Below are 19,692 nucleotides of genomic sequence, written 5' to 3' on the forward strand. Positions count from 1 at the left end.
CTGTACCCTTGTCTGTTTGGACTGTCGACTTCTAACCCTTGCATTTATTGTTTGTATTTCTCTTCACTCTTGTGTTCCTGCATAGCCTTATCAGAGTAGTGTGGGCAAAAGAAAGGCTGTGGATGCCTTGGAGGGGAGGGGGGGTGGAACAGCGGGGAAGGGTAAGAAGACAAAAAGGTCGACTAAACATCCAACGCATAAAGGCAGTAATTGTGTCATGAGCTGCATAGACAACGTAATTAGCGATTGTGAGGAGATCTTAGCAGCCCCCTTGGGCTCTGACCGCGGCACGCCCTATGTACCCCACACTAACTGCCCCTTGTCCCCAAGGGTTGTTGTATCCATCCCTGACATGTTTGAGATCATCACTGAAAGAGCTGCCATTGTCACCCCACAGACCCCCCCCCCCCCCCCCCCCCAGCGCTATGTTCCAATCCAGACAATGTCATTCATTTCGAGTCTGTAAGAGAGTGTTCTAATAGATTCGCCCCTTTGATGAATCTCAATGAGGAAATGTTGCTTTCCCCGCAAATAGAAGGGACAGCGTCAGTAGTTCTAACGCAAGCCGCAGCTTCCCTTTGTCTGTGTAAGTGTCCGTGTCAGCTTACTAGCCAGATAGCGGACTAAAAGGCTCACACAAGCAAACTTACAGAGGTAGTTCGTTCACTGAAGGGTATGTTTGATATGTTATCGGACACAATGAAATTGTCTACCAAAAACATACCTCTAGATAATGACAGACCGACCACGCCAAAGCAATCCAAAAATAGAGCACAAAATACAGCGTGTATTGAAAGAATAAATAGAGATTTAGATACTGCTTCAGCAGACCCTCACGTAGTTAGCAATAAACGATCCTATATAAGCCAGGCTAAAATGTATCCCCCAGCTTATAATACGCAAGACAGGCAGCGTGGCCCCTGACCGCAGAGCAAGGGATCTGGAAGCGAAGTTAGTTCATTTTCCAATCCCAATCTGAACTCTGGCTCATTTTTAAAAGAGGGAAACAGCAGCAGCGAGAAGCCACTGATTTGCTCCTCAAAGCGCCAAATTTTTCTGACCAATATCCCTAAGCTGACCCCTAGTCTAATCAATGAAGACGAACAATCTTTGATTAATAAAAGTATCCAATGGCTAAGACGCGTGCGGAAGTGTAGATCAGTAATTAGGGAAGACATGCTCTCCGCTAAAAGGCTCACATCTATCGGCTCTAGTACAGATCTTGTGTGCCTTACATTGGTGTCCGTAGATCTAGCAGACAACGTATGTGGCGTTCGACCTAAGGACATCCCACCTGATGAAAACCAACATCAGGATAAAATACCACCCCCAAGTCTTAAAACAGCCACAATTGTATTAAACCTGCCCAAGTTTGTAACGAGGATTCCTCTTTAGAAAATGTAGATTGATGCTTGAGTAACATCCCCTCTGCACCCTGTTGAAAGGAAGTAGTACATAAATGGGGTGTTGTCAATAGCCGAACTAGGGCTTCTTCTAATGGTGACTCTGGGGGCTGGGTTTAGTGGATGGGTTGGTCAGGCTTACAGAGAACTCCAAGGCCAGCACAAACACCCTTCCTGTCAACCAAAATCCAGCTCAGCAGGCCTGTGCCTTGGAAAATTGTATCCAGGTAGAAACCTGCATCTCTTCCAATGCACATGCCCTGACACGGTCCGCTTACGCCTCTTGGAATATAGCGGGACAGGACTCCAAAACATCATCAGCAGCAGATTGGACAGTATTCATAGAGGAGCAGGATATATGGACCTTTTAAGAAACATGGTCACTCAATCCAATTTACTGCCCAGCATACCTACATTTCTTTAAACCGGCAATTGGTGGACAAGAAGGTGGACCCTCAGGAGGGCTTACCATTTGGGTCAGACAGCACTCCGGCTATAGGGTTGAGGAAGTTGAGATTGATAGCCCTGAAATCATGGCCGTTCTTCTACATCTTAGACACCCTCTTGACGTATTAGTGATTAATGTGTATGCAGGAGGGTTGGCGGGAGGGAGATTACCCAGCACAATCTCCGTACTCGATAGCTTCCTAGACAATAATGGAGGCACAAGCAATTTGGTGATTTGCAGGTGATTTCAATTGCACCTTTGAGCCTCTTGACCAAGAGGATGGTACCCTTGTGCTGAAGAGGATGCTGAATGGAGCATCCCTTCTCTAGAACTACCACCGATAAGATGAAGGACAGAGGCCGCGCTTCAATCGAAAGCTTTGTGTTTGGAAAGCGGCATCAGGGCGGTCAACGGGAGGACCCCCTCAGACAGACTGCGATCCCACACATATTGGAATGGCCCAAGAAGTAGCCGTATTGACTACATTTTTATTAACCTGGAGCAATGGTCTTCCCTTATTGATATGGAGGTCTATGATAGAAGTGAAAGTGATCATAACCCACTGCTGGTAAAGATGCAGGTACCAGGTCTTCTACCAATTCAGCCACAGATAACCGAGAGGGTGCCCGCTGATGCCATCTTATGGAATGACATGAGGAGGGTTAAATGGGCGCGGATCATTGATAACGGCAGCTCGTAAGTGCAAATGAAGGCAGCGGTGGAGAGCACACTAGCAGCCCTACAAAATACAACTACGCAGGACGAAACAAATGCTATCATCACACAAGCCCATGAGGATAAGTTTGACAAACTCAAATCCTTTTTCGCCAAAGCCCACAAACCAAAGAGAAGGGTCACCCGAAAGCCCGAAAACTGGTATAATAAGGCATGTAGAGAAGTCTATAAGCAGTTGTCCCTAGCTATTACATCAAAAGATATGGGTAACAATAAAAACACATGAAAAATGTATAAATTCACCCAACTTAAAGCTAAGAAGGAATAGGACGAACAAGGATGGCAAGATCTTTTCCAGGCTAGTAACGGAAAAAGCATGCAAAAATTCTGGCAGTTAGGGAAACGGGCTAGTGGTGAAATCAGGCAAACCCCCACAATCGCGTAGCGCCTGACCAGTACGTTTCCTTTTTCAAGGCACAATTCGCTGTTAAAAGTGGCAGTGAAAACCAGTTACAACTACCCAGCCGTGTTGTTTGACAGAGGAGAGGTAGAATCTGCCCCGCATGCGATACCAAGAGGAAGGGCCCCCGGCCCGGACTGCATCCCGGCAGACTTATTCTTACATGACAAAGAAAATTGGCCAAAGTATATCCAGATGTTAGCAAATGCGATAGCCAGTGGAACTCCTATTCCCGAATCCTGGCGTGGTGCCGAAATACTACCAATATACAACAAGCATTGGCATAGCCAATAGGTCTCGCCTTTGGGACCGTATAACTGTTCAGTTATCCAGCAAAATATCCTTGGTGCAACAGCATCAAGTGTTGCATGGCTAAACACTTATAAGGTCCCAAAGGCGAGACCTATTGGCTATGCCAATGCTTGTTTTTTTTGGGGGAGGAGCGGGGTGTTGGGGGGGTGTTCAGGATCTGGGGGTTATATACTACTTCATCTTGCTGCACACAAAAAACATATTCCCTCGTTCACCCACAGGGCGGGGAGGAGATGGGATGACTGGCAGTGAATTGTGGGCATGTAGACGCTGGGACCTCCTCCAAGTCGGAGGTCAAGGGTCATGGCCTCACCCTGTACAAGCCTGTCACAGTCAAACACAACCGAGTGCAGCACAGTTTGATGAATACATTGGGGGTGGGGGTACTTACTTAATATAGAACCCCAAAGGGACTTGGTCCCCAAATTCACGTACATGGTTTCAGACCTCTGTAGACAGAACACACAAAAGGTGATGGGCGCAAAGCTTGCAGTTTGTCTAGCCACTGGCACCCGCTGCTCCCGGGAACAGTCCAGCCGGAACTGCCCACGTCAAGGCTCATTTGCATTTAGCTGGGTCCAAACTGAAGTGGCCTGGTGACAAAAGAAGGACGGGTTGGGGTGCTACCCGGGTGACTGCCAGTGGTAAGACAAATTGCAAGCATTCCCCTATCACTTGTTGCGTTTGAGGTCCTCTTTAAAGAGATACCCAGCCCGAGAGGTACAACCCCTGGCGTCGGTGCCCCATGAAGCGCAGAAGGCTGCCCTCCATGGAGTTCAGGAGCTCGATAGCTTAGAGGATGGAAGTGGACAGGCAATTTTCCGCCACACCTTCATCGACATCGGTTTTACCAGCTCTTTGCGTACTTCAGAGAAGCAGCCAATGGGAGTTGAAGTGCGACTCATCTCTTTTAAATGTGTTGCTGGATGTTAGAATTGAGCTGCAATTTCATCCTTCATGTTAGACGGTGACCTCAGAGGAGCCCGGAAGGGGGGTCCTGACTACCCTGAGTCCCACCCGTGTAGTATCGTAGCCGGGCACTGGCGGGAGATTCCCCAGGGGGAGGAAACTCGCAACTAGGATCGTACTTCTGGCACCACACGACACAGAGAGACCACACTGGGTATTCTCAGAAAACAAGCTTTATCAAATAGGTATCACTGCAAATATGTACAAGGTGAGCACGGGCTCAAGAGTCTCGGAAAGGTAGGGGGTAGCGGGACTGTCTCTGGTAATGGTTCAAAGCAGGGACGTATCCGGCGCACAGCTCACAATCCTCGAGCTGGGGGATGCGTGGTCGGAGTCGGGGTCCGGCGGGACCGTGAGAGTCTGGGGGAGCCGCGAGTCACTCAGCAGGGCTCAGGTACAAGTTCGGAGGTCTTACGATCTTCAGGGAGCCGTGAGTCACTCAGCAGGGCTCAGGTACAAGTTCGGAGGTCTTACGATCTTCAGGGAGCCGCGAGTCACTCAGCAGGGCTCAGGTACAAGTTCGGAGGTCTTACGATCTTCAGGGAGCCGCGAGTCACTCAGCAGGGCTCAGGTAGGTTCAAGTTCCAGGAGCCGCGACCGCGTCGGCAGGCTCTCGTTGTTCCAGCGTTGAATCTACCGGACAGTCTCAGAGCACCCCTTGCTATAGGTCGACCCCTCTTTGATGTCCGGAGTCTGTGCAGGCAGGGGTCTTGTCACCTGGGGGCCGCTTGTCGGGGTTTCCTGCTATTGTCTTTTGATCCTTTCAGGGCCGGGTCGGGAGGAGTCCCAGACACCCAGCAGGCACGGAGCCAGCCCGCAGGGAGGCCGGAGGGCCGATCGAAACCCATCGTCCCAGGGGAGTTAGAGGTGCGATAGAAACTGCTCCTCCCTCTCTCATCCCCTGGAAGCGTGATGTCCTCCAGCCGGAGTGGCGCCTCGAGGCCCGGGTCGCGCTGGGGCCGGGCGGCCATCTTGTTGCATGGAGTGGGCACGCGGGCCCGGGGTGGCCGAAAGGAGAGAGGCCATGGACGGGGATGTCCGGGGTTGGTGCGGGTGTCCGGGTGGGAAGGGTCGGCTGTGCCGTGTGCTGGGGCTGCAGGTACCAGGTTTCGGTGGTGCGGGGGCACGGAGGGCCATTCTACGAGGCCGGGTCCAACACTTCACACAACAAATGTGGCGCAGTTTACCTGTGAAACAGCGCGCGCACCTACGTGTCCATTTAAATGTATGGTTTACTTTAATGTGCACAAATGTATGTCTGGATCTACGTACGTAGGTTTTTACAGTACAGCTCTGTGCGAGCACGTACTTGATACTATTTGCATAAGTATTCATAACTGATTCCTGGTGTCTTTAAGGCGCTGCGCTCAGCTCCTAGAAGCCTCATAGCATTTGCCATGAATTGTGTATCTCGGTGGCACATCTGGAAGTTTTGATTGTGTTGTATGTCTGGGTCGAGAGATGGGGGATGTCTGCGAGTTCATTCTGACGAACTATCGGTACTGCGCTCACTCTGAGGTCAATGGTCGGGTGGCTCCGAGTAGGGTCGGCTGAGACTCACTGATCGGGGAGCTCTTGGTAGGGTCGGCTGAGAATCATTGGTCGGGTACCTCCGGGTAGGGGCGGGTGAGGCACTTTCGGGATCTTCCGTAAGACGTAGGGAAGATGAATGCACAGCCTTGATGTAGAGAGAAGCAAGGCTTGATACACCGCCCTATGTGCTGGTAGGTGACTTTTGCATCCCTTTGGCATCTATACTTGTATACATGACTATTTCTATAGAGAAAACCGTGCCGGAAAACACCAGCTTCAAGGCGCATCAAAGCAATACATATAAGTAAAAGTCATACAACGACCACTTACAATCATAATGAAAGTTAAAAAAACGGTATGTGCTTCAGCCTAACTGTCTTTGCATACGTGTGCGCGCACACATACTGTTTAGTGTGTGATTATAGTTCTCGGTCTACATGTGTTCAAGTGCATGTATTTGTATTTGTAAATAATTTACATCAGTAAACGTATATGTGTGTTAATTACAAATCTGCGTGTTTGGTTGTTGTGTTTATGCATATTGCCTACTATACTTTCTTGTGTTGGGATGTGTGTGAGGTGTGTGTACGGATATTTGCGGTTGTGTGCTTACTTGAAGCGTGTGTATGTATTTGTGTATTGCGTGTAGCATGTGGGTGCCTTGTGTGACTTTTTTGTGTGCGACGGAACAGTGCGACGCGTGGGTGTTTTCTGGGTGTTCGGTGGGGTCGGTATTGATTGTCTCCCTAGATCACTTGACGCAGTTATTACTGGACCTTAAGTCGGGAGGGTACAGCGCTCACCAAGCTCAGTGTGATCTTTGTCAAAGCGAATGATGTCACCTGCGGTTCTCTTGCAATCCTGTACATATATGCATAAAGAATGCTTGACATTTTTAAGAAGCACCGCTGAGACATTGTAAAGATTACACTGCTGTGAATTTGCACCAACATTTCCTGGTTACATAGTAAGCAATGACACCCGAACAGCGTCACACCGAGCTTTGCACCACCATTCAAGTTAAAAAAGACACTTGTACCGACATGCCCCTCAGGTCAAATGACCACCGTCACCGGTGCAAACGATGTAGTCTGGAAATGAAACCAAACTGTAGCGGCTCAATGTATATATTTTAATTCCAGTAGGAAAGTTAAAGTTTACATCGAACGTGTCGAATTCAGTACAAACCGAAGCAAGGCAAGTATTATGCGAATAAAAGGAATACACGGGAAAGGACGAGAACGGCGTAAAAACGCCACAGGGCCAGCAATATAAAGGTACCTCTGTGCCACGCATGCCCAGGCATCAGATTCATGCTTCGTGCCTTGACGGGCCCAGGGCAGCCAGTCGTGTCTGAATGGCATCCTTGTAAATATTGACAGAGGCCGGGTTAACAGCCTGTGTACTGTAGCCCACTGTAACCGAACGCAGAAACTGCACACTGATGCCGAGCGGGGGCTGAGTGCCCCTGGCCAGCGGCTGGTTGGTGTCGGTGGGGGAGGTGGCGAGGCAGGTATAGTAGCCCCTGGCTACTCTTTGAATGCTAAGGCATTCCATTCTTGCTGAGAAAAAAGGTATTACTGCTTCCGGGGTGCGTACGGAATGGTCTCAAATACTGCTTCCGGGGAGCGTACGGAGTGGTCTCAAATTGAAAGTAAACTGACACGGCCTGCCAGACACACACACCGTTTCCCTTGCGGGAGCGAGCAGGGGCACCATCTGTTTGCAAGATAATCGCACACAGATGTCGCCAAAGCTCGCTCCCGCAGGGGAAACGCCAAACGTGCACGCGTTGCAATTGAAAGCAATGCAACGCGTGCACATTTTTGGGCAAAAAAGCTGATCGATTCCAAGAGGTCCCCTCCTACGCATGCGTAGGCGAGACCTAAAAAGGGGGATTGCTCCTGCCCCAGTAACTACAGGCCAATCAGTCTAATCGACTCAATCCAAAAGATCATGGCTAGGCTAGTGCTGAGCAGAATTCAGACCTGGATTACAGACGGCGACATATTACCCCTGCAGGCAGGTTTCCATACACATGTAAGCGATATAGACCAGGTTTTTAGGTTTATATTAATCTACTGGCGAGTCGTAATAATTGCAGGAGGAACCATCTATGCGGCATTCATCGATCTCAAATCCGCATTTGATATGTTTCCCCGCAACAAGCTATGAGTTGTCCTAAAAGATCTAGGGATGCCTCTAGAATTACTAACGCTGGTAGTGAAACTGCATGAGTCAAATTTTGCACAGGTACGATGGGGTTCACAGGGCAACGTTACCACCAGGTTTCCAGTATCCAAAGGGGTCCGCTAAGGGTGTGTCTTGGCCCAAACCTTATTTTCTCTATTTATAAACGGGGTCATCAATTACTTTTCTACACACCCCGCTGACGCCCCCTCTCTTGCAGGTACGAAGGTACCAATACTTATGTTTGCAGATGACACTCTAATTATTTCAAAAACTCAAGCAGGATTGCAGAGTGCACTGAAATATTTTGAGGATTTTTGTGGTGACCATGAATTGGTGGTTAATGTGCAGAAAACTAAATTCATGGTCCTCCACAAAAGACAAAGTAATCAAAGGGAGGGTCGTAACGAACAAGGTGCAATTAGAACAAACCAAAATGTTTACGTACCTGGGGAAGCTAAACTGGAAACCCCAGATTGACTTAATGGCCCTTAAGCACTGTCAAGAGCATTAATAAAAGAACAGAAGCTCTCCCAAACGAAGCTGATAGGCCCCGTATTAAAGATTTACAACACCAAGGTTAGATCTTCCATCTTATATGGAGCCGAGCTCTGGGGCTTCGACAATTTGTCATCTTTAGTTATAGCGCAGAATAAATTTGTGAGAGCCGTTATTGGTCTCCCGCAATCTACCCCACTCAAGCCCCTATACTTAGATCTGGGATGTTGCACCCTGGAGAAGGCAGCAAGATACAGACCTCTAGCATTCTGGAGAAGATTATGGACAACCCCGGAGTTGTCACATTATGCGAACACGTTAAAAGGTGTTAGAGATGCCGATACATCATGCAAGATTTCCTGGTTACAAAAGATAAAGTGTACATTGTTGAACATGGGTTTTTTAAGCCACTTGTGGGAGGACCCAGCTGGCAGTCTATTTCCCTCCAAAAAAAGATTTTAAGGAAGCATACTGGTCTCTGGTCAAAGCAAACTGCTCACGATCTATCAAGAACACCTCTTTGACCGGTATTTTTTGGAGCATAAGCCTGATTCTGTACGAAGATTATTGGGATTTCATATCTAAACCCAGTGATAGGAAATTATTCCACCAATTCAGATCAGGCACACCATGTTAAATCCGTTACAAAAAAGTGACCTAACTCTTCGGATAGTAAATGTGTATCCTGCCTTGAGCAGGATGAGACAGTTCCCCACATTCTATTTGTTTGCCCCGCGTATACGTCTTTCCGGGACAAAAGGTTTAGCCAATCTGCACAATATGGGCACCTGGTCAAGTGCTACTGCCCTTCGAATGTTGAAGACCAACACACATGAGCCCATAGTGTTAGCCATGGCCAAATTTCTAGGCTGGATGTGGAGTATTCGAACCAACATCTTGAAGAAGCAAGCGACAACGGATGTTAACAATGCATATGTCGAATCATGATCTCAGCCTTGCACTTTAATGCTCTTTGTTTTATCGGGATTTCGTCCTTCTAGTTATTGTGAATACGTTTTCTCTTTTAGAATGTTTTTAGTATTATGATGAAATGGAGGTTATCGTACTCGAATGGTTGTTAGTTACAGCAACTTGACTGATGTGTTACAATAGTTTTTGTGACCTGTAACTATCACGAGTCATGCTGTCCAGTGTCCAGCGCAGTTGCTGTATCATAGCCCTTGTATATAACTACATTTCTATCTACAGTTTTATTGTGACGTTGTAAATATTATGTGTGTCTTTCATGATCTGCACGATCGAAATAAAGGCTGATGTTACAGGTATAGGCAGATCCACGAATAGGGACAGTAATTTGTGCAAGATTACCATTTTCGCAGTGGCTATGCGTCCCGCCAGTGAGATGGGCAGTTTCGTCCAGGGGGATATTCTCTTCTCTATCCGTGACCTAACACATCCATAATTTGCCTCCCACATTTCTTTCATATCTCTGCTTATCAGCATACCTAGGTATTTGACCGGTCCCCCGCCCAGTGTAATGGAAAGTCTAGTGTGAATGGCTGCGTATGGTCAGCAAGCGCTAGTAATCTGGACTTGGACCAAATTTAGCAGGATCACAGAGAACTGGCCAAATTTCAAAAGTTCCCGTATCATGGGGTTTAAGTTTTCTGATGGGTTGACTATATACAGTGTAATATCGTCAGCATGTAGGGATGCCACCTGCCCTCTGGTTGTAAATCCCAGGCCTCTCTGTGCATGATGTTGCCGCCGAATATCAGTCGATGGCTCCATGGCTATGGCAAACAGCAGGAGCGACAGCGGACATCCCTGCTGCGTGCCTCGTGAAATTTCAAATGGATCGGTGACTGTATTATTAAATCTGATCCGTGCCGTGTGTCCCGTATATAATAGTCGTATTTGTCGTATAACTAGTGTGCTAAGGCTAATACGGGCCAAGAGAGCGAACAGGTATGACTACTTCGGTGTGTGAAATGCCTTGGTGGCATCCAACAGGGCAGTGATGGCGGATACTTGTGGATGCACGTAGTGTAATACTGCAAAGAGTGTCCGCAGGTGATGAGAGGTCGATCTGCCCGGGATGGAGCCAGATTGGTCTGGTCGAACCACTAGAGGTGAGAGCGGTTATAGGCGAGAGGCCAGTAGTTGGCATATATTTTGGTGTCTACATTAATCAATACATATTGTAATGTTAATGATTTCAAACTGAATTACTTATTTAATTCATTTAAATCAAATTACTTTAAATAATATTTACTGTGACCATTTAATTTGTTTAGTTGTAATTCATTTTAAATTACTATTACAATTTGAATTACTAATACAGTGTTAAGTTGTCTGACCATAACCATATGTACATGTGTACATAGTTTTGGTTAGGTTTCTTAAATCAACTTACCTACAAAGTAAAATACTGAAAACGTACCTGCAATCTAAAGATTCCCAATGTAAGAAAGTTGATGTATGGGTAATAAATCACTTTTCTATATGTGTTGCAGTGTTACATCAGGTGCACGCCTAGCTGTATGTCCGCATGCCTGTTCTCTGCCTTTGAATGGATGAGACATGCCATTTTGGGACTTGGATTAATGTGAACTTGTTGTAGTTCAGAATTACACAAATAAATGGGCTCTATTTTTACATATTTTTCTTGTACTCCTATTAACAAGCCAGAGAAGGGATTTTCCATTCTGGGCAGGTTTCGTGTTGCACAATAGCCGAGTAAAGTGTTTCAGCAAAGGGCGGCCTTGATCTGGTCAGCAGTGCCTCGGATATAAAACCAGAGGGGTCTAACCCCGGATACCTTCTTGATTTCCTGAAATGAGAACATAGGCATTGTTTTCACTGATCCATGTAAGATCAGAGTGAACGGCCCCCCTCGCCTCATAGACCAGTTTGTTACAAGAAAGGTTTAAAAGGCAGCAACATTTGCTGAGGTTGAGAGCCCAGTTGCATGAAGGATGTTATGAAGCTGTTTTCTGACTGAGGTCCTGATGGCATGAAGGTATGTGGGAAGGCGGTGTGGGCCTTGGCTTGTATTAGGAACCTACGGTAGCTTTATTCAGTTGCTGGTGACGTAGGTATGGATTGTAGTACAATGGTTCAGAGTTGTGTGGAGCAATATGACTGGAATGCATTTTACATATAATCTAATAATCGTCTTCGCTGAGCTGATAAAGGTCCTGGATGCTCTTTTGCATATGATTTGTTCTAATAAGCTTTTTCCCAAAAAGGTCACCATCCTCTTTTGGGGCTTAGAGAATCTTCTGGGGTGACCTCCAGTCCTGCTTCTGAGCCCTGCAGGGAGCGTTGGCTGAAGCTTGTATGTGGTCTGTGATTGCGTGACTGCCTGAGCACCACCAGGGACGGTTCCACCCTACAATCCCCCCAGATCTCTGGGGTCGGCTGGCACCACAGTCCCTGCCGATACCTTCCACAGACACCATTGGGCTGTGAAGGATTTCTGTTCAGGCCCCAGTAGAATAGAAAGCAGAAAACCCCTCAAGTCCCACTTATATTTTGACCACCCCGAGTGCATCATATCCCTCTGTAGACCAGTGTGTCGTTTGTCCCTATTTGCATTTTCCGTTCTTACTTCAGGTTCTTCCCCTCACAGCACAATCAGCAAGAGCTTTCAATCAGTAAGAACTTACTGCATATGTACAACAAAAACAAATAGCATATTTTCAGCAACATACACATTAAAACCTAAGCTTGACTTTCTGTCTATCAACAGCTTTTCCTTCTGGCCGTACTGCCCTTAGCTGGAGAAGAGAAGGCCAACGCATCGTGTGTGCGAGGGACCGTCCTGGGCGAGAGGTCGGCCCTGAGCCCAGCAGAGGTAAGTTACCAGTACTGGGGCTGGCGGATGAGTCGTGACTCCATGTTTTGTATGTGTGTCGATGCCCCCCTTCCCTGAGACTGGTCCCTTCTCAGCGATTTACAGCTCTAGGGTTTGACATTAGCAACCCCGTCTTATCTTTCATGTTTAGCCGGGTCTGGTGGCTTAGTGGACTCATGGAACCACTGTAAGGCCTGTGTTCGACCTCATGGTCAGAGGATCAGGCCTTTCATCCTTCTGAAGTCGATAAAATGAATAGCATTGAGTTGGGTAACAATAAACATCTGTTATCCAGTGCCAAGATACCCTTGGGTGAACGTGCGCTTTACAAATACACGTTACGTTATGGTTGTTACAAGAGCACATTTGGGAGGAGTTTTGGTAGCACAGCATCAGCCTCAAGTCCGAGCTTCATCAACTGGACAAATTAGATTTATTTAAATTCGTAGGCGATGTTTGTTGATTGCTCTTGGTGGCCGGAACAGGCTCTTTCAGAGGGTTACGCCTGTGATTGGCCGGGTGGAGGTAGCAGGGCTCACCTGGTCTTCAGAATCAAAATACTTCTAATACCCAAAGATACTCCTGACACCTGCAGTGGAACCTTCTCACTCAGATCTGCTGCCTGATCTTTGTGAAAAGTGTGCCGTGCAGGGCACACAAGTGTTTGTGCACCTGATTCGAACTTAGGTGTGCAAGTGCCTCAATGTAAGTGTGTCAAGTCATGCTTTCATCAAATGTGAATTCACACTTGCAAATGAATTTGCTTACACATCATTATTTCATCGGGGTTGATGGTGTGGACGAATACAATCGCTCCTGAGTTGCGGGTGTTGCGGTGCAGGGGTGCCTTTATAAGGAATTGTACCCTATCCATCTGTGAATTAGTAAGCCCTTCACAGCCCTCTTCACTCTTGGCACCAGTGAACATTTCTCCAATAAGTCACTCATGCTTTCTCTTGCAACAACGATGAATTCAGGAGCGGTGCAATAAAAACAACTACAATATTTTGCGTTTCGAAGCAGTATGAAACAGTTTCATGTCTTTCCTTATAAATGTGTAACGGATTTCGCCGTGGAAGGCCACAATATCATTGGGGGCTGAGGGCCAGGATATCATTGGGGGCTGAGGGCCACAATATCATTGTGGGCTGAGGGCCAGGATATCATTGCGGGCTGAGGGCCAGGATATCATTGCGGGCTGAGGGCCAGGATATCATTGCGGGCTGAGGGCCAGGATATCATTGCGGGCTGAGGGCCAGGATATCATTGCGGGCTGAGGGCCAGGATATCATTGCGGGCTGAGGGCCAGGATATCATTGCGGGCTGAGGGCCAGGATATCATTGCGGGCTGAGGGCCAGGATATCATTGGGGGCTGAGGGCCAGGATATCATTGGGGGCTGAGGGCCAGGATATCATTGGGGGCTGAGGGCCAGGATATCATTGCGGGCTGAGGGCCAGGATATCATTGCGGGCTGAGGGCCAGGATATCATTGCGGGCTGAGGGCCAGGATATCATTGCGGGCTGAGGGCCAGGATATCATTGGGGGCTGAGGGCCAGGATATCATTGCGGGCTGAGGGCCAGGATATCATTGGGGGCTGAGGGCCAGGATATCATTGGGGGCTGAGGGCCACAATATCATTGCGGGCTGAGGGCCAGGATATCATTGCGGGCTGAGGGCCAGGATATCATTGCGGGCTGAGGGCCAGGATATCATTGCGGGCTGAGGGCCAGGATATCATTGCGGGCTGAGGGCCAGGATATCATTGCGGGCTGAGGGCCAGGATATCATTGCGGGCTGAGGGCCAGGATATCATTGCGGGCTGAGGGCCAGGATATCATTGCGGGCTGAGGGCCAGGATATCATTGGGGGCTGAGGGCCAGGATATCATTGGGGGCTGAGGGCCAGGATATCATTGGGGGCTGAGGGCCAGGATATCATTGGGGGCTGAGGGCCAGGATATCATTGGGGGCTGAGGGCCAGGATATCATTGGGGGCTGAGGGCCAGGATATCATTGGGGGCTGAGGGCCAGGATATCATTGCGGGCTCAAGGCCAGGATATCATTGCGGGCTGGGGGCCAGGATATCATTGCGGGCTGAGGGCCAGGATATCATTGCGGGCTGAGGGCCAGGATATCATTGCGGGCTGAGGGCCAGGATATCATTGCGGGCTGAGGGCCAGGATATCATTGCGGGCTGAGGGCCAGGATATCATTGCGGGCTGAGGGCCAGGATATCATTGCGGGCTGAGGGCCAGGATATCATTGCGGGCTGAGGGCCAGGATATCATTGCGGGCTGAGGGCCAGGATATCCTTGCGGGCTGAGGGCCAGGATATCCTTGCGGGCTGAGGGCCAGGATATCCTTGCGGGCTGAGGGCCAGGATATCCTTGCGGGCTGAGGGCCAGGATATCCTTGCGGGCTGAGGGCCAGGATATCCTTGCGGGCTGAGGGCCAGGATATCCTTGGGGGCTGAGGGCCAGGATATCCTTGCGGGCTGAGGGCCAGGATATCCTTGCGGGCTGAGGGCCAGGATATCATTGGGGGCTGAGGGCCAGGATATCATTGGGGGCTGAGGGCCAGGATATCATTGGGGGCTGAGGGCCAGGATATCATTGGGGGCTGAGGGCCAGGATATCATTGCGGGCTGAGGGCCAGGATATCATTGCGGGCTGAGGGCCAGGATATCATTGCGGGCTGAGGGCCAGGATATCATTGCGGGCTGAGGGCCAGGATATCATTGCGGGCTGAGGGCCAGGATATCATTGCGGGCTGAGGGCCAGGATATCATTGCGGGCTGAGGGCCAGGATATCATTGCGGGCTGAGGGCCAGGATATCATTGCGGGCTGAGGGCCAGGATATCATTGCGGGCTGAGGGCCAGGATATCATTGGGGGCTGAGGGCCAGGATATCATTGGGGGCTGAGGGCCAGGATATCATTGGGGGCTGAGGGCCAGGATATCATTGGGGGCTGAGGGCCAGGATATCATTGGGGGCTGAGGGCCAGGATATCATTGGGGGCTGAGGGCCAGGATATCATTGGGGGCTGAGGGCCAGGATATCATTGGGGGCTGAGGGCCAGGATATCATTGGGGGCTGAGGGCCAGGATATCATTGGGGGCTGAGGGCCACAATATCATTGGGGGCTGAGGGCCAGGATATCATTGGGGGCTGAGGGCCACAATATCATTGCGGGCTGAGGGCCAGGATATCATTGCGGGCTGAGGGCCAGGATATCATTGCGGGCTGAGGGCCAGGATATCATTGCGGGCTGAGGGCCAGGATATCATTGCGGGCTGAGGGCCAGGATATCATTGCGGGCTGAGGGCCAGGATATCATTGCGGGCTGAGGGCCAGGATATCATTGCGGGCTGAGGGCCAGGATATCATTGCGGGCTGAGGGCCAGGATATCATTGGGGGCTGAGGGCCAGGATATCATTGGGGGCTGAGGGCCAGGATATCATTGGGGGCTGAGGGCCAGGATATCATTGGGGGCTGAGGGCCAGGATATCATTGGGGGCTGAGGGCCAGGATATCATTGGGGGCTGAGGGCCAGGATATCATTGGGGGCTGAGGGCCAGGATATCATTGCGGGCTCAAGGCCAGGATATCATTGCGGGCTGGGGGCCAGGATATCATTGCGGGCTGAGGGCCAGGATATCATTGCGGGCTGAGGGCCAGGATATCATTGCGGGCTGAGGGCCAGGATATCATTGCGGGCTGAGGGCCAGGATATCATTGCGGGCTGAGGGCCAGGATATCATTGCGGGCTGAGGGCCAGGATATCATTGCGGGCTGAGGGCCAGGATATCATTGCGGGCTGAGGGCCAGGATATCATTGCGGGCTGAGGGCCAGGATATCATTGGGGGCTGAGGGCCAGGATATCCTTGCGGGCTGAGGGCCAGGATATCCTTGCGGGCTGAGGGCCAGGATATCCTTGCGGGCTGAGGGCCAGGATATCCTTGCGGGCTGAGGGCCAGGATATCCTTGCGGGCTGAGGGCCAGGATATCCTTGGGGGCTGAGGGCCAGGATATCCTTGCGGGCTGAGGGCCAGGATATCCTTGCGGGCTGAGGGCCAGGATATCATTGGGGGCTGAGGGCCAGGATATCATTGGGGGCTGAGGGCCAGGATATCATTGGGGGCTGAGGGCCAGGATATCATTGGGGGCTGAGGGCCAGGATATCATTGGGGGCTGAGGGCCAGGATATCATTGGGGGCTGAGGGCCAGGATATCATTGGGGGCTGAGGGCCAGGATATCATTGGGGGCTGAGGGCCAGGATTTCCTTGCGGGCTGAGGGCCAGGATATCATTGGGGGCTGAGGGCCAGGATATCATTGGGGGCTGAGGGCCAGGATATCATTGGGGGCTGAGGGCCAGGATTTCCTTGCGGGCTGAGGGCCAGGATATCCTTGCGGGCTGAGGGCCAGGATATCCTTGCGGGCTGATTTGATGGGAGCACGTTCCCCGTGGATTACACATATTTGGAAATTTACCGAAGCAGGAGATCAGATATTGATATCAAAGATACTGATAAGACCTGAGGATGTTCGAAAAATTATTTTTCCAGAATGAAACGCGTTGGCTGGACGCTTTTCATTTTTATATGTTGGTATCGGAGGAGAAAATAAAGGATTGAATCTGTTTGGATACATTGTCTTGGATTTCATTGGAAAGTGATATACAATCCTGGTGCACCATTCCTTTCAAAATACCACCTCCCTCTAGATCTGGCCACATTCAATATTTTCTTATGTCTGATGGAGAGCTCATTACAGTTTAAATTAAACATTAGATCAATTTGAGTTACTCATTCTGAAAGAAACTTGATGGGTAGTCCTGTCAAAATTCCATATTTTTCTTCTATGGCCAAAAAGTGGCCAGAGGCAAACAGTAGTTTCTAAATGATTTGGGCTTTCGGGAGCTCTGCCTGTTTTTCATTCCCTGTGGTTTCTCATGTTCGAGTAATGTGGCCATTGCAGTGAATTTAACCCGGTGGGTCTTGTGTTGCTTGAGGCTCGCATTGTAGTAGACAAAGTGATTTATCGCCTCTGCTGAATATTCAAGTCTCTCATTTGAGTCTTCGCTAGGTTTGATTTCGAAGGGTGATCCAGAGGCCTCCGTACTTGGCACACTGGAATCGAACGTCGCTCGGCGGGCACTGTTGTTGCTGCTCTGGCATTCAAGTCTGATCAAGACTGTCTTAGCCGAGTCGTCCCTCAACCCTTCCAGCTCACTCGCCACAGCCTAGCCGACCCTGAACCCCTCTGAATGTGTGCATGTGTTAATTGTATAGCACTAACGTAGCCAAACGACAGCAGAGCACTCTACGGTGTCGGAGGCAAGACAACAGCCAGCGAGTGATTGGACGGTTCGCTGGTTTCAGGGAGCCACAGAGTCCTGTTCCATCATCGTGATGTCCTGTTGTTTGAAGAGGCGCTTCTTCTACTCTATCCTGTGTTGTGGCAGCGCTGATCGATACGGGATGTCGTTCCAGATCCTGGGGGTGTAAATGGAAAAGGCCTGTCTTTTTCTTTTTTACACTCCTTAGGCTGCAGTCTGGGGGTGTCTGGCTAAAGTTGCGTTGAGTCACCAGAGGTGGGAGCTTATCAGGCAGACAAGCAAGGTGCTGGTCATTATGGTTTTGTGTAGGATGCAGCTGGTTTGGAAGATAGTGTGGGCCAGGAAGGCGAGTCAGAGTCCCATTATGGAGGGTGCGATGTGACCACATTACTTCAGGCCCTGCAGCGTGTGGGACGCCCTTAAGGGCTGGATTCTGAGATAATATTGAGCAGGGCGTTTCCACCATCCAGATGATAGAGTCTGAGGGCGTGAAGAAATGGCTTTCCTTTCTTTAGTAGATAGAGCTGGTACCAGGCCATCTTTGTTTTCTTGGCAGTGTGAGGGTGAGGTTGGTGTCCAGGGTGAATCCAAGTGACTTGGCATTCGGTGATCATTGGTGTTTTGCAGCTGTGAAGATCATGTAATTGAGCCAGGTTTCAAGTATTTCTTGTTCTTGGTAAATAACATTAGTTTTTATCTTGGTGGGGCTTACTTCAGTTCGGGCTGGATATCCAGGTCTAGATGGGATTTGGTAGTGTGTGAGATGTTGGATGTCAGCAGTGGCATAGCTAGGCACTTGGCCGTCCGTGGCGGTCCCTGCTGTGTCCGCCCCCGCTGCTGCACTGAAGAGCCTGGTGGGGGGCGCTGCCATTATTTCCTACGTTTGCCGCCCCCGTGGCCAACTCATGTAAGAGCGAGCAGGGGGGAGCCGCTGCCCCAAAAACTCATGACGCCCGGGCCGGACCGCCCCTGCCCCCCCTTGCTACGCCACTAGATGTCAGCGTGCCTCTGGCGTGCACCATTCAGGGGCCAGTAAGTAGATTCTCGGGCTCTCTGGATATGCTCTTCCTCTAAAGGTCGGCTGTGTACAAGGGATTGGGAAATTCACGCTGTTCAAGCATTCAATGCAGGTTAAGACTGAATCAGTTGCTGTTACCCTACTTCCCCCCCCCCCCTCCCTAAATAAAATCAGATTATTTAGAATAGCAGCAACAGAGTACTAAAGCGCTGATAATTACCGGAGACGCATGTATTTATTTCAGTATGTGTAGACACTTCAGCCCTCTATTTTTGTATGTTTCTCGCATCTATCTGAGCCACTGATATCTTTCTGTTGTCACGAGAAAGAAAGTACATTGTGATTGCTTGTCGTTTGGTCTTATAAAAGTCTTACAAAGCCACTTCTTTACATCTGTATGTTATAATATTTAATTTTGCCTTTTCTTTTTGTAAGCAGACTCTGTGGTTGTCCCTGAAGTTTTAGTAGTAACAGTAAACGAAGACGATGACGTCTATTCCATGGATGAAGAGGACTGTGAGATAATCGAAAGCAGCGATGAGCTGACAGGTGAATAACGCTGGCGTGCCAGTTATAACGGATAGCATTCACTAGTTGAAGGCCTCCACACTTGATGCATAAGATGTGCACAGTTTATTTTGCATAAGCCCTCTTTCCACTGTATACTCTTCTCCGCAGGGTTGTATATCCAAATATCTGTCCCATGATTTAATGACAGAAGTGTTTTACTTCAGACTTCCAGCATAAAGTATAGCACAGGCTATGTTAGTCGCGTAGATCAGAGTTGTGGACTCCTGACGCTGTGTGTACGGGCACCATAGAACGTCATCGCCTGGTCAAATGAATGCAGGACATGCCGTGAGCAGCCAATTCATTTGATTTCATTGTGTGTTTTTGTAAAGATCTAAGGCCTGAGTTAGAGTTTGGCGGAAGGGTTCTCCGTAGCATAAGAGATGGATATTCCATCCTTATTATTGCAAGTGAATTAGGATATAATGCACTTGTAATATAAGGCGAAT

At 49.3% G+C, this 19,692-nt stretch overlaps 1 protein-coding gene across 4 annotated transcripts in view; it reads left to right on the forward strand.

Moving 5' to 3' along the window:
* LOC146813538 (uncharacterized) overlaps positions 1-19,692 on the forward strand; it is a 72,473-nt gene that overhangs the window by 44,421 nt on the left and 8,360 nt on the right. For 2 of the 4 annotated variants that reach the window (XM_085620309.1, XM_085620311.1), the window contains 2 exons: positions 12,204-12,308; positions 19,112-19,222. In XM_085620309.1, coding sequence (XP_085476435.1) covers positions 12,204-12,308; positions 19,112-19,222 — 216 coding nt within the window. Of the gene's footprint in view, positions 1-12,203; positions 12,309-19,108; positions 19,223-19,692 lie in introns of all 4 variants that reach the window. The other 2 variants (XM_085620308.1, XM_085620310.1) reach the window with 1 other exon arrangement.

This window comes from Triturus cristatus, chromosome 7 (assembly GCF_964204655.1).
Source record: "Triturus cristatus chromosome 7, aTriCri1.1, whole genome shotgun sequence".
Taxonomy (NCBI): domain Eukaryota; kingdom Metazoa; phylum Chordata; class Amphibia; order Caudata; family Salamandridae; genus Triturus; species Triturus cristatus.